Below are 15,196 nucleotides of genomic sequence, written 5' to 3' on the forward strand. Positions count from 1 at the left end.
GTGGCCACACTGTGTTTGAACATGAACACCTAACAGTGGCCAGTAAGCCCACCTACCATAGAAAAGATATCTAGGTCTCTGATTTAGGTTCTCATGTTCAAACCCTGACAGAATTATGCTAAATGACCTACAAACAATGAAAAATTAATAGTTTTCTGTTTAAGACTTGTGTGTATGTAACTCATGCCATCTCTCCAATAGTTCTGTTCGTTTATATTTAAAATTTTGAATCTGTTATATAGTATTGCTGTGTTCACAATGGCTTGCTTTTTGTAATCAGTTTTGAAAATGAAAAATGGAAAGATCAATCCTTTCCCCATATTTCCTATGTCAAAGGAGTTTTTTTATTACTAATATTTATGGAGCAGCAGAACTTTGTAAGCAGATGCTGATAGATAAATGAGCAACTAAACAGGAAAAATACTGACTTCAAGATCAATCAACGTTCTGTGGCTACAAGGACAAACCAATCTAATTTGTTTGCTGTTTCCTTTCATAGTACAACTCAATTTAGCAACATTTTATACTTGGATAACATGTTTCCAACTTGTTCTTGTGCTTGAGGACTTTTTTGTTGTTAATAATAGTCTATTTTACTGTGGAGGGAAGATGATGTAATGGTCTAATAAAAATATGAACAGCATCATGGGCAGTAACTGGTTTTGACCACATCCTGTGTGCATTCCCTTTTTGAAATACCATAAAGCACAGACCATGCAAAGGCTGTGTGTGTTAATGCAATCTGACATCATTTTTAAAAATCCTAACAAAGGTTGACAGTTCAGCACATTGCCAATGCTAGACAAATGGCAAGTGAAGTGGAAGAACTCTAGAAATATTTTGTTCCTCATCAGATTCAGTTAGGGTTCACTGAGAATTATTCTGAAATAGGCTCATTGTAAAGGTATGAGAACAAAAAATAAATAAAACATTAAATCACCAGAAACTGCTGTTGGGAATTTTAATTTTTTTAAAAAGTGCAATGCTACATTTTGGAGATAAAAGAAATTGGGGAATGTCTTCTTTTATCTCCCATTTGTCACTTCTCCATTTATATAAAGCAGTTAGAGCTTTGCCTGAATTGATGCTATTGTGCAATCTAGGTCACAGCTTCTAACTAGTCTGAATGCATTTCCCAGTGCTACATATTGATCTTATTCCACAATTTGATATTTATTTAAGGAATTTCAGGCAGACATCACAAGGCACTTTACAAAAGATCATTACAACAATAGCTTTGATTTTAAAAATGTTGCAACAAAATGGAGAGGACACCTGCTTCTTTAGAAGAAGCTATAACTACTTCTCTCTTCAGGGCAAGATGTTCTGCAGAAACCCCTGTGGTGACAGTTGGACTAGCAGTATGTTTGGTAACGTCCAGAAAAAAGCATCACTGGTATTAGCAGCTTACAAGGTGGGATCTCTTATTGAGGCCCAAAGGCTGATAAAGGCTCACCAAACTGGAAAAAACAACAACTGTCATCCCCATTTCACATGGGGCACCCAACCCAGTTTCCCAACCCAGAGCTCATGCTCGTACAACACTGCTACATTACAACACTCCTGACTTTAGTAAGGGAGGAAAAGATAGAAATTCCCTGCATTCTCCAATCCCTTTTCTTGCCAGCATTCTCCATGCCCAACCACATCTTCACTGCTGACTTCCTGTCCTCCATACTCACTTCTCACTCTGTAATGTGGATCATGCCCATATTTTTCTGCCAGAATTATTGCCCTGATTTGTTTGCACTAGCTTCGGTTAAAAATATATACTTATACATAACTAGTTGTGTCAAAATATACACAAGGATGGTCAATAGAATGAATATCATAATGCATCCCATTGAAAGCAATGTAGCACCAGATGCAGATCTAATGTGCATTAGTTTATGGGGTGTGGTTCCTGTTCAAGTAAGTGATGCACATGCAGAAACCTGTTTACAGGTGTTTGGGAAAGCATGGAGTCAAAAGTGGCAACTTTAAGTGTTGCTGGGGTGGGCATAATATGTGTCTCTGTTGATGCTCACACATCACTATACTGTATTTGCAAACATTTATCCAATTTAAAACTGACTTCCTCAGCTTAGAGCATCTATCTCTCTCCCAATTCTGCTTGCTTATTCTCTGTACCACGTGCACTGGAGATCTTTCTAGGCTTGTTGCTATGACAACAGCTGATAGTCTGGCTGTGGTGTTTTGATTGGTTGGGGAAGGTCTTGCCTCTTTTGTGAGGGTGAAAGGGAGGGGGCCACCAAAATGGGAGCAAGATGGAAAGAATCCAAAGCCGATCCATTTATGCGAGCAATGGGGGGGGGGGGCGGGGAAGCAGTCCTCGGCAGCTTCAGATGATGAGGCAGTGAGCTTGACTGTGTGTCATTTACAATTGCATACATGAGCATGCGTACATGCAGGGCAAGCAGCACTTCATTTCTGTCCATGCTATTGACTGCTCTGACACTTTGACGTGCTTGGACTGCATTCCATTGGAGAAGCACTTTGTCCCTTCCTCTGACCCATACAGCAGAGAGCAGCATCAGATGAGCGGAATGCTACTGTTCTGTTCTGGGTAACAACAGATCACAGAGCAGTAGTCTGAATGAAGCATGTATGTGGATCGAGGTAGGTGATGCACCGTGCCCGGTATTGTACATGCATGACTTCTTGTGTTTAAGGATCTCCTTTGAATTATGTCTGTATGTAATACATCTTCGTTTATTTGGGCACTGTGAAGAAAAACAGAGCCATGGAAATGGAGGTATGGAAGGGAGCACATGGGTCATTTGTTCTAACCAAGCCTAGAGAAGAAAATCCTTTCCTAAAGAAGAGAAGAAGCTAGGCTTTTCTTTAAAACCTTCAGTGATGGAGAGGCATGACATGTTCTGTGATAGAGACTGGATGAGAGGAGGATATAGATGCATACCATGGGACTTAAATGTATTTATTTTATCTAGAAAAAAGTATAGACCACTTAATCATAAAGCTCTATAAGTGGTGTAAATAAGAATAATGTAAAAAACCCACCATGCATAAGTATGAGTGTGAATAGTGTTCTACAATGCTGACCTAATGATGATTTTATATAAAGTCTACAAGAACAGTCTTAGGCTGTGCTGTCCTTATTCTTTTGCAGAAGTGCAGTGATTTTAGGCAGGTGAAGTTTTACTTTCAGTTCCTCATACCATTTTAATAACATTTAATTTCATAAACTAGCATAAACAGAATCTCAAAACAGACATATGCAGACTCCAGATATCACATATGAAAAAAATGGGGAGATGCAAGAGACTGAATGGAGAAGATAAATAAGGTTTGTGGATTTTTAAAGGAATTTGAATAACCCTATTTGGGGTCAATATAGTCCCAGTTCTACTGGGTATTGTTGATTTTTAATCTATGTGGCTGCAGTCTAAGAGCACTAAGGAGTAAGTCCCAATTATGTCTCTGAGACTTCTGAGCAGAAGTGATTAGGCTTGTGGCAGTAAAGGAGAAGGATAAAAAAGGTGGATAGGATCTTTGCCTATCAAAGTTAATGCAACATTTACGAGCATCTGAGGATCCACTGCATATTTATTTATTAAAATTACTCATCATATGACTGGCTATTATATTCCACTCTGGTATGAGGTGTCAATGGCACCTGTTTCTTCCCTTTGCTTGAATCTCTCTCAGTAGCTGCACTTTAAGGATGTCTTTTAAGGATTGTGAGGCTCACCATATGAAACCAAGGCCTATCCTTGCTAGTTTGGTTGAGTTGGCATGGGTTGGGTTAACTTCTAGTTGAGACTGACATATTTTTGACCGGAAACTGGTAGGGAAAAGAGCTTCTACATTTTTCTTTTTGACCTGTTAAGAGTTCTTTGATGTGGTAGACCTTTGGATCCTACTAGATAGTTTCAGCAGCTATGGGAAAGCTGTGTGTTGGTTCTGTTCTTTCCTTTTTGTGCCTAGCCGTAGAGTAAATTTAGGGGATATCTGTTCCACACCATGGGAACCGATCCGTGTTCCACCAGAACTGTTTAACATTTGTGAAACCACTGGGATTAGATTGTCCAAAGACTACAAATGTGGCACCATTGTCATTAAGCTGAAGTTTCCCAGATCTATGTTGTTTAAGCATGCAAGATGGTATCCTGACTTTGTCACTTCTCAATAATAGGGAGCCTGCCATTTGTCATTTAAGCATTTGTGACCTCTGTCATTTCATTTCTGTGTGCCCTTTTTGAAGACTCCTTCCTTGGATTATATTACTCATTTTTGCTGTAGTAATAAGGGGTAGGGAAAACAAGTTCTAGTCATGTGCCATCTCTTCCTTTCTCACCTCTGTTCGTTCAAGATGCATCAGCAAAAGTAACCCAGAAGTTGCTTGCTGCCATCTGCTTTATGGAGTACACAGTTTTATGTAACTTTATATATTTTTAAAATATCTGCCAGTGTTTTGCCTAATGGATTTGGCCTCTGTACAATTATGGCAATATGTTGCCAGAGTATGTGAAACAGGGCACTTTTGTGCCTGGTTTAAATAAAGAAATCTGCTACCGTGATCAGCTCTAAATGAAATTAGGGCATTACTAAAGTATAAATGAGAGATAGAAGTGCCCTCCCAAATGAGAATATGCTTGTAACCAGAGGCGTAGGAAGGGGGGGGGGCGGACCACCCGGGTGTCACCGCTGAGGGGGGTGACATTCGGTGCTTTGCTCACTTGCCACTCCCAAGCCTACCCCAAGGCGTCGATGGGAAGGGGGGCGGTTTGACAAAAAAAATTCACACCGGGTACCACCTGACCTTGCTATGCCTCTGCTTGTAACTTCCTAGTTCTTATACTAAGGATCATTGCTCATGCTGCACCCCAAATTGCTGGGTGCTCTTTTTGCATACTGCATATTCATGTAATGATGAGCTGAAAGTTATCCTGTGAAGTTATCCAGAAAGATATGCCCCTAAAAATCACTGAAATGTCTTCACATGCATTGACAGATACACCCTTGAGACCCCAGGGAGAGAGCTGTACTTTGAAGAGCGACTCCTAATAACTCTACCAGCTTATATTAACAAAATCCTGATGTTCCAAAATAGAGTCAAAATAGGGACAGTGGATTGCGGATACCAGAAAATAGGGGCTATCTCTGGCAAAAAAGGGACAGTTGGAATGTATGTGTAGCCCTGAAATGCTCCCACTGAGTTCTGTGGGACTAAATAAATGGACTGCAAGTATCTGAAATGTAGTTGAGAAGGTTCAACTCCTTTCCTCCTTTCTGGGATCGGGTTCTAATTGCCTCTCCAGTCATGACCCTGAGCTCAAGCTTTTACTTCCTACCTTAATGGGAGCAGCGTTGCAGTACATCATCCCTGATGCAGAGGAGCTTAGCCTTCCACACCAAGGATCTCACAAGGAGAAGGACAGTAAAGCAGAATGCTTTTGATGCTTCTCCACATATCAGACATCATATTTGAGAAGGGGAGACACTGTACAGCAGTGCCTCCCCACCCCTCTGCTGCAACTTCTGCTTGGGAGGGCAGAGAAGGATCCTTGGAGCATCTTCTGTTTTAGAGGTCAGGACCAGATTTGGAAGTATAGGTCTGGTCTCATTCTTGACTCTCTCTGATGCTGTCGTGGTGGCTAGGGAGTGGCTGAATGGGGTTAATAGATAGGAGAGAGCAGTGGTGGAAAGTACTGAAATGCTCCTTCCTTCATCCATCAAATTTGAAGCATTGTAGGTTAGTTATTGTTTTATCTAGCAGCATCATATTGGTTCACGGAGTAACCAAAAAGGAGGGGAAGAGGATTCACACAGTTTGCATTTGGACAGTAAGAGAAACAAAAAAGGGAGGAATGGAAAGATGCAAGGACAACACAGAATCGGAGGAGAGGACAAGGAATGATTGTGAGGAAATGCAGTTATATATATTTTAAACATTTTGTTTCAGCTAGGGAGGAAGACAGAGTGGTTAAGATAATAAAGAACCAAATTATGTGAGGTAAAATGGGAAGGAATCAGTGGATTCACAAAATATGTCATTGCTATAGTCAATATTAGAAGCAAAGAATGACTGAATAATGAATTAAGGCCACTTGCAGACAGAGGATTTTTGAGTGCCATACAGGACTGTGTGTCTTCTCATGCAGATCACTGCAAGGCCAGATGACAGGCTGGGATCTAACAGGGTCAGCAGTGGCTGCAGGGTTGAAAATAATGACTGCACCCTACTTGGTACATCTTGTGTACTTTAGGTTCAGCAGTTTAGTGCTAACTTGGCAGTGGTGGCAGAAGCTGCCAACTGGATGCAGCCTGAGTGAAAAAAGGAAAGAAACTGAAAAACAGCAGGAAATGGAGCTCATCTATATTGAATGGCTAGCGGGTCTAGGAAGTGGGAAAGTAGTGGAATATAGAGTTGAGGAAAATGTGTTATCAGTTGAGGTATGGCTGGGATAAAAGGGGTAGTGAAGTCAACAGTCTGGGACCAGTTAGTACCATTTGAAGGTGCCTTTGCCATCCAATCAACAACATAAGACTTGTTATCTAGCATCCCTGCTGTGTGCAAAATGATGTGTGGGAACATGTGGCAAGGCTTTGTTGTAGGGGCTAGTTTTAGCTCTCAGTAGGGATCAGCTTCAGGTTATTGGTAGCTGCTGCATTGATCAAACTAGTCTGAGTTCTGGATGAGGCAGATCAGGATCAGAGGGGCCAGAGTTTCCAGAGGAAGTCAGGGTTAGGTTGTAGGTTGAGTGGCAAAGCCACCAGAACTATGCACTGCTACTCATGGCAACACATAGATGAGAGTTAAGGAGCAAGGAGAAAGCAGGAGTTGGCCTGTGGGATCAGCTGACAACTCAGGTAGGCCAGTACTTCAACCTTGAGGTAAAGCTCAATCTGCCAGGTTTACAGAGGAGACAGAACACAATGGAGCAGAAGGCTAGGTTCTAGATCATGACACTAAATTCCTAAAGATACCAACTTGACTACAGTGGTACCTCGGGTTACATACGCTTCAGGTTACATACTCTTCAGGTTACACACTCCGCTAACCATAAATAGTGCTTCAGGTTAAGAACTTTGCTTCAGGATAAGAACAGAAATCGGGCTCCAGCAGCGTGGCGGCAGCGGCAACAGGAGGCCCCATTAGCTAAAGTGGTGCTTCAGGTTAAGAACAGTTTCAGGTTAAGAATGGGCCTCTGGAACGATTAAGTACTTAACCCGAGGTACCACGGTACTTCATAGCTTGACAAGCACCAAATATGTTACTTTGTAAACAGACATTTGGACTGGAGTACTGTAATAGAAGTTTCATTAACTGATTGCACCCTTGTTGTCATCGTCACCTGTTTGTTGTTTTATGCTATACTGTTTGTGTTTTTATTATTGGGTTATCATTGTTTCTATCTGGATGTTAGCTGCCTTGGATAAAATATTTTAATTTTAAAAATCCAAATACTGCCAAAAGATAAAGGAAATGTGTGCATATTGGCTTGCTTTATTATGATTTGTTATTTCTCAATTTTCTCTCTCAGGGGTATAGCAACTTTACAAAGCACTTCTTAACAAGCAATCTGAGAGAGGAAAAAATCAGTTGCTCAAGGTAAGCTATTGTGTGGATTTAGTAGACTTGCATTATTCTTTGGAATCATAGTATACCGGTAATTATACTGCATTAAAAGAGACAATATATTAAGGAGATTAAAGGAGAAAGAAAAAAGTGGTGTATCAAAAGTTGCAATCAGCCTAGTGGGATAGTTGGGGCTAGAGAGCACATTAGGAATTCTGAGACAGTAAGTACAATGGGTACCAGTCATATAAGAGCTGCTGTGGGGCCATAGCATAATACAAAATGGCTGCCACATCCAAAAGAGAGAGAGAAAAGACAGGATCATAAAATTGTGTGGGCATGTTCCTAACCACCCTCCTATCCATGGAAGAAAGGCACCTTGCTCACAGAGTGCACCTCTCCAATGTGGGCATGTCTAAGGGTTCATGTTCAATGTAAGAAAGGCTGAACCAATGCAAACAGGAACTGAACAAGGAGGGCAAACCTCCTCATGCATTGTGGATTTTTGAGGAAATATTTACTGAGTCCTTCTGTGGGTGTCATAGGAAATACGCTGGCACCCATGGCTGCTGCGCTAGTGTCTATATAAATATATATATGTTTGACAGTGATTTTGATACTCATCAACCAATACCAACTGCATATGTTTACCTTTTCTTTTTCTAGCAATCATGCCTCATTTCTTGGATTGGTTTGTGCCAATGTATCTGATGATCTCCATTCTTATCTTGGTGGGCTTTGGAGCTTGCATATACTACTTTGAGCCAGGACTTCAGGAAGCGCACAAGTGGCGGACACAAAGGCCAATCATGGAACGAGACCTTCGGAAAACACTGATGATACGAGACAACCTTGCATTTGGGGTGCCTGAAGTCTAGTATTCTTCTTGCATAGATGTGTTGGAAGTATCTAGAAGAAAGCCGTCCCCACCTAAAGTTACAAATTACTGTGCACACTCTGGTTTGCTTAGCACTTCTGCAAGTGATGTGGTCAAACCACTCCTTGCTTGGGTCTCTGATAATGAAGTGTTCCTTTTTGCTATTTAGACAAGGCCTGTAGACTCATATCAACTTAGACCCTCTGGTTTTTGAATTTGTTCATCACTCCATCACTTTATATATTTTATCCTCCATATATAAAGAGCTCTTTTTACCTTGCTAGGAATGGTCACACCTGTACGTGAGCTTTAGACCTCTTAAGTATAAGAAAGCAATATTTCTGCAGGACCTGTGTATTTTGGTCGAGTGCCTCCTGGACAAGTGCCCGTCTCACAAACCTCACAACAGACACCATTTCATTACTTTATTTAGAGTCTCTTGGGTGAGGCAAAAACCCCAAATTGATTGCTCAGACTGAATTATATTCTCATTCCGTACACTGAGCTCAGATATGCAGTAGGACACATTACTAGCCAAGTTGTATATATTTTGATTTCAGATCGTTTCACTGCACAGAAGCGCCTGTCTGGCTCTGAACTCACTCACTCAGATTTCACTTTTAAAAGTCTGTGCAGATTAATTACTGTTAAATAATTGCTTTTATTTCTCCATGATTGGGGAATTTGTTTCTAGAAGTTGGATCGTCTGCACTTCTCTATACTTAGAGGATCCAGAATGCTGTCATGCGAAAAGCTTGTATTTCACAATCCTCTGCTGCTGCAATCTTTTAAAGTGGTCTGATCAGGAGTCCCCTGTTTAGCACTGTACTTTCTAGATTGTCAGCCAGACTGAAAACTGTGAAACACCATCACACAACCTACCTTTCTGCATCCACACTAAAAGCCACGGAGCTAGAGGCAGTCACACTGCAGTTCTAATTTCTATACGTTGCTTCTGTAGCTCCGTTGTGTGGGGTTATGCAGTAGATATGCTCTCTATCCACACAGTGTTTGCACTTTGATCCACACTTCCTTTAGGGATATGTTACCAAAGTACTGTATGAAAACATTAATGCATGTGAAAATGGGCAGGAACCTCTGCTAATCTAATAGTGTGCAGACTGCATACTGATAATATTGGCAGAATATAGGACCTATGACATAATGGGTATTCTCATAGCTGGTTTTACTGTGCCCATATTATCTCTCACCTTCGTTTCAGGGCATCAGTTCTGACTGTAGAGTATGTTTCATTCCCTTGTTGGCAGAGTATGTTGTGCTGTGTTAACATGTTAACACATCTGTTCCACTGTGAAGTACTAGTCTTGTGGACATCAGTTTCACCAGTATACATTTCATGTTAGGGACATGTGCCTTTGCTTCTCTACCGTACTCATGTGTGTACATTCCATGTTAAGGTAGCACATACTGTTAATGTCTACACCATCCCCCAATTACAGAGACATGTCTATACATTGGATGCCTCATTGGAATGCATTCACTCCCACACCATAGTTTTGTAGAACATAGTTCTTCTCTACATTCCATACTTTCCTCGCCTGGCCTGTCAAGTGCTGCCTTCTCATACACTTGGATACATTCCGTTGCTTCCGTGATCTCATTCAGTGCCATAGTCCCTGACAACTGCACAGTACAGCAGGAACTTGGAATCTTGCTGGAAAGATGCTCGCTCCTTCATTGGATTTCCTCCCCAGTCTGCTCACAATGAAACCACACAGCCAGCCGGAGATCGCTCTCACTTGAAAATGTGTGGCATGCTTTGTCAGCAGCTGCTGAATTTGAGCATAGCACATTGCATAAGGTGGTATGTGATTTATTGTGAGTGGCTGCCTGAGGACGCTTCTAGTGTGAGTGAGGGTAGTTTCTAGCACAAGGTGGGGGTAAGTGTTTTGGTACGGCTGTGTGGAGCTAGTCTTGAAGCAGGTGTAAAAACCACACTAGGTCTCATTGCCTGCATCAAAAATGTCCACAGAACTTGTGTTGCTTCAAATATACAGAACAGGGTGAGATTCCTGCATTTCAAGGGGTTGGACTAGAGGCTCCTTGGGGTCCCTTCCAACTCTGTGATTCTGTGAAGATGAGACACCATTTCCCAGGTGCCCAAAACAGCAGAGCAGCTTTCTGGTGTGGGGTCATGTGTGTTTAGAGCATGGATCCTGGCTAAGTATATGCCATTTTAAGCATTTTAATGTATTAAATTGGCTGCCCCTCTCCAGGGACCCTTGCACACAGCAATAAGCTGCATCTGGACCAGTCTTTCCATTAGGCAGAGTGAGTTGGTTGCCCGAGAAAGCAACTTTTGGATGCCCTACCAGGGTGGCAAGTTGCTTGTTTATATTGTGTCTGTATGTGCTGAATTTGTAAGGCACTGGTCAGCTGTGAGCAGCATGCTCCAGTGTGCAAAGATCAGATGGCACAGACAGAGCTAACCATCCATTTAGCAAGTGGTGATGCGCATTATCCTGATCCAACACGTAGCATGCGTCTGTGCAAGGGCTACAGATTATTTTTAACCCTGCACAGTCAACCCCTCCTTGGAGTCCTCCGTGGACCAATGCAGAAAGGGACCTGCACATACAAACCTACTTCTGTGTGCACAGATTGCCTTTGCTGGATTGGAGCGATTATATTTTTGTTTGAGGGCATGAGACTAGGAAAAAGGCAGCACCATAACATTCCCAAGTTGTTCTGCTCTAAATGGGCACTTTCCTGTATCCATGACCCATTTGTTACTATATCTACTATAGCCATAGTCTCTGAGTTTCACTTGGGGACCTGTTTTCTGAGCCTTGATTTCATTTGTGAAGACTAGGCTACCAATGCAAATGAATGGACCCCAGGCTGAGCAATGGGGGTAGCAATAAGTATCCTATCTGGGGCCAGGAGTTTTAAAGACTTTGTGGACAGGCTACATTATCCTTTGACGGCTAATACATAGTGGGTGGGGGGTTCTGTGGGACTCATCATGACACATTTTTTTGAACTTAGCCACATAATCTTTGTCCTTCCCAAGTTTCTTTTCTCAGGGTTGCATCACATGATAAGGAGAAAATGAGATGCATCTTCAGTGAATCAGCCACATGACGCTGCCTGCTGCAAATATGCTTTTCATATTATGTCAGGTATCTCTCAGTGTAAGATAATCTCCGTTAGGAAGTGACTCAGTGACCACACAAGCTTTTTGTAGGTATATTGATTTCAATGGAACTGCAGAATGCAAGTGCAAATAGTCATTGAGTAATACCCTTGATATTGAGAAGTGCTGAAAGGAAACTTTTTTTTCTCTTTTCTGTTCAAAATTAAAATTACTGGGCACATGAACCTGGGTATATAATTTATCTCCTTGCCCTCCAGAAGTGGTTGGGAGTGAGACCAGCTACCCAGGTTCATGTGTCCAGTAATTTTAATTTTGAACAGAAAAGATAAAAATTAACTCCAGCCACGGAGACTGATCAATCATCTTATGGTGTATCCAGCCCAAACTGATTCACATTGAGTGCTATTGAGTGAAACCTCAGTGGAAGTTTCTCACACTTTTCTATTCCTATCCTTGAGGACAATTGAAGAACTGCATTTGCTACCAGCATGAAATCCACAGTATGTTTTCTGTTTCATGAGCATAAAACATTTCTGGAAAACCAGCTATATAAACAAAAACAAGTCACTGAGTTTTGTGCCAAAATCTGGGAGTTAGGATAAATGGTTAGAATTATCCCACCTAACTTAGACAGAAGGGGCATCAGCCTATATTTGTGCTTGACTTTGATTAAATAGTAACCACATAAATTGTGTTCTTCAGTGACAACCAATAATTATTTTAAAAAGGGGGAAATCAGAATTAGAAGAACCAATGGCCTGTCTACATTCTGTGTGAAGCCCTGGCCTCTTCTCCTGCTTTGTACTGTTTTGTCTGCCAAGTCTTCAATGGTCTTATCTATCCAATTCTGTATCTTACTCCATAGGGCTAACTACCTGCAAAAGAACAAGAAGTAAAAATATTTTTGTTTGTAATGTCTGTTTTGATTATGGAGCAATCTCATAAGAGAACTGTGGTGTTTGGGGATTTGTTGAGAGTTTGTCATTTTTTGTGCGGTTCCTAAACCTACCAGTTTGCCTGTGAAATCTTCAGAATGTACCTAATTGTTATGATAATCTCATGTGTGAATGTTCTGTTTCAGTGGTGGATTTTTATGCCCATGTGATCTTTTCTTGGATCATGTGCTTTACATGATTGGGCTTTTGTGAGACAGTATGCATTTTCAATTATTGGAACCAACATTTCAGCAGGGTTTGAATCTGATTAATTGGAATTAAATATCAAATTTCAATCTGCTCAGAAATGTTAAACTGTTATTTCTATTTGTAACTCTTTGAGGTGAGAAAGCTGAACTAAAGAAAGTTGAAAAGTTACTCAATGCTCTGGAACATTCAGTTTACCTAGTTTTGAAGTTCAAAGTTGTGAAAGTCAAAGACTAATCCTAAACATACTCATTAAGAAGTCTCATTAAAAACAGTAGGAACTAATTTTCTGACCAAACATGCATAGAATTTCTCTGACATTTGGAGCAATTTCAAATGTGTTATGAATCTAATTTAACTGGACATTTGTTTATTTTTATATTTCAGATTTGTTCTGGTTCTTACTATTGTATTAACTTGTAACATTTGGAAATAGAACAGCTTAATGGTTCAGAAATCAAAACACACATGAGAATTGTGTTTGAAAAACAACATGGAGTTTGGAAACTTGAGTCATAAATTGTTGTGCCTTGGATTATCATGGCCATTTTGGACATTGCTCCTAATCCAGAGCGCCCAATTAATGCGCGGAAGGTGGTTTCCTCTCTGTGGAAGTAGGTAAACCTGCAAGTTGCCCATGGAACCTGGACAGCTATGGGGAGCACCCAGCTGTCATGTCACCTGCCACAACTAGATGGATACTGAGAGAGACTTCTCAGGAGCTTCTCACAATAAAGACTTGTTTTGGGGAATGTATGTGGAGTGCTCAGTCTGAATCTGGGATTCCTTATGCCCAGCAATTGTCCCCCCTGAGAACTAATAGAAGCTAGAAGAGGCATGTAACTCTCCAGACATGATTGCTCTGTGAAGATCAATGAAGCTACATGTCTTCTGCTATACACATTAATTCTCTGCACTGGGGCCTTTAGGTTTTGTTGACAGCATATGTGGGTAAATTTATTGTGTGAATTGTAAAGCACAAAGCAGACTCTCCAGCAGGTTTAGGAAATTTAAAACTGCAGTAATGCCTTTGAAGTCTATACTGAAGTTAATAAGAGGTCCTACTACACTGACCCTGATACAGAGAACTGCAAGCAAATTAGAAGGCTACAGAGCCAACTACATTGCTTGTAATGCTTATATGGTGACTGGAGTTCCCCACTGGGCAATTTTTTTCACAGCTCCAGTTCTGCTCCCTGATGAATCAGGAGCAGGGAAAAGGAGGAATGACCAGACTGAAGTTAAGGGAAGATACTTAATACGGGCAGGGGGTGAATAAGCTGTGACCTTGTTTTCCACTACAAATACCTATTTCTCCTGAACCCCAAAATTTTCTTCCATTGACAGATAGTTCCATCCTGTGAATTTAACTCATTTGCCTCAAAGCTAAGGGAAAACAAAAAGTAACCTCATCCCTGTCTGATGTTGTGCAAAGTATGTTCTCAGCTTGATTTTTGCACTGTTTGGTCATAGATGCTCCTGATGAAATGCAATTTCATGTTAATTGTTATATAGTGCTGTATTATGAAAAAAAGTTTGAAATTCTAATAAACTATGTGGAATCAATCAAGAGCATGGTGCTTTGTTGACATTGGTGCATGTATGTTAATGTTTTTAACAAGCAGTCTACACAACTGCAGTGGGGCTTAGGTTTTTGTTTTGTTTTGTTTTGTTTTGTTTTGTTTGATACACAGAACAAGTGATACAAATTGGCTCAAACCAGTTTGCTACTCGCACAATTGTGTCATCAGTTGCTTACCACAAGGCGCACCTTCTGGAGAAGATAGCAGCCAGGGTGATATTCTTCAAGAAACTGCCACAGGCCCAGTTGTGATCAGAAGTAAATCCCACATTGGATCCTGTGACTGCTTTGTTTTTCTTTCTTTAAAATACAAATGGTTATTGTAACATGGTTTGGCCCTGTGCAGATTTTTCTCTCACAACTGGCCTATTGTTTTGCAAGTGCTTAGTCCACCAGGGTGTGCAGCTTTTTGAAGAAATGGAAGTGCTATATAAAACAAAATGATGACATGACCATATCTGTACACATTCATACATTTTAAGATTCCGTGAAAGGACAATGGGTTGCTTATTTCTGATTGACTGTGAATTCTCATCTTCAGTACCCTGAAAACCCACTTGTGACATGAAAATACACATTTCCAGATATATTTTTAAATGACCGGAAGGAAATGAAATTACTAATATCTTGTCTCAGTTCCCAAATGGTGAATTCTGGATACTCTGTGTTTGTTCTGCTCAGGGCTGCCCCAAGGCTCATTTTGCTGATGGCAATCCCTCTAGTAATAATAATAATAATAATAATAATAATAATAATAATAATAATTTTATTATTTATACCCTAGCCATCTGGCTGGGCTTCCCCAGCCACTCTGGGCGGCTTCCAAAAAAATATTAAAATACCGTAATACATCAAACATTAAAAGTTTCCCTAAACAGGGCTGCCTTCAGATATCTTATAAAAGTCTGGTAGTTGTTGTTCTCTTTGACATCTG

At 40.8% G+C, this 15,196-nt stretch overlaps 1 protein-coding gene and 1 long non-coding RNA gene across 2 annotated transcripts in view; both read left to right on the forward strand.

Annotated features, from left to right (window-relative positions):
- LOC307225803 overlaps positions 1-15,196 on the forward strand; it is a 146,365-nt gene that overhangs the window by 100,175 nt on the left and 30,994 nt on the right. The window lies entirely within an intron of this gene.
- SMIM45 (small integral membrane protein 45) lies at positions 8,215-14,246 on the forward strand (the record flags this gene model as incomplete). Its single annotated transcript, XM_079993908.1, has 1 exon — positions 8,215-14,246. One exon carries the CDS (start codon positions 8,215-8,217, stop codon positions 8,419-8,421), a length of 207 nt encoding a protein of 68 aa, XP_079850034.1. The 3' UTR covers positions 8,422-14,246.

The sequence above is a fragment of the Podarcis cretensis genome, assembly GCF_951804945.1.
Source record: "Podarcis cretensis genome assembly, chromosome: 10".
Lineage (NCBI taxonomy): Eukaryota > Metazoa > Chordata > Lepidosauria > Squamata > Lacertidae > Podarcis > Podarcis cretensis.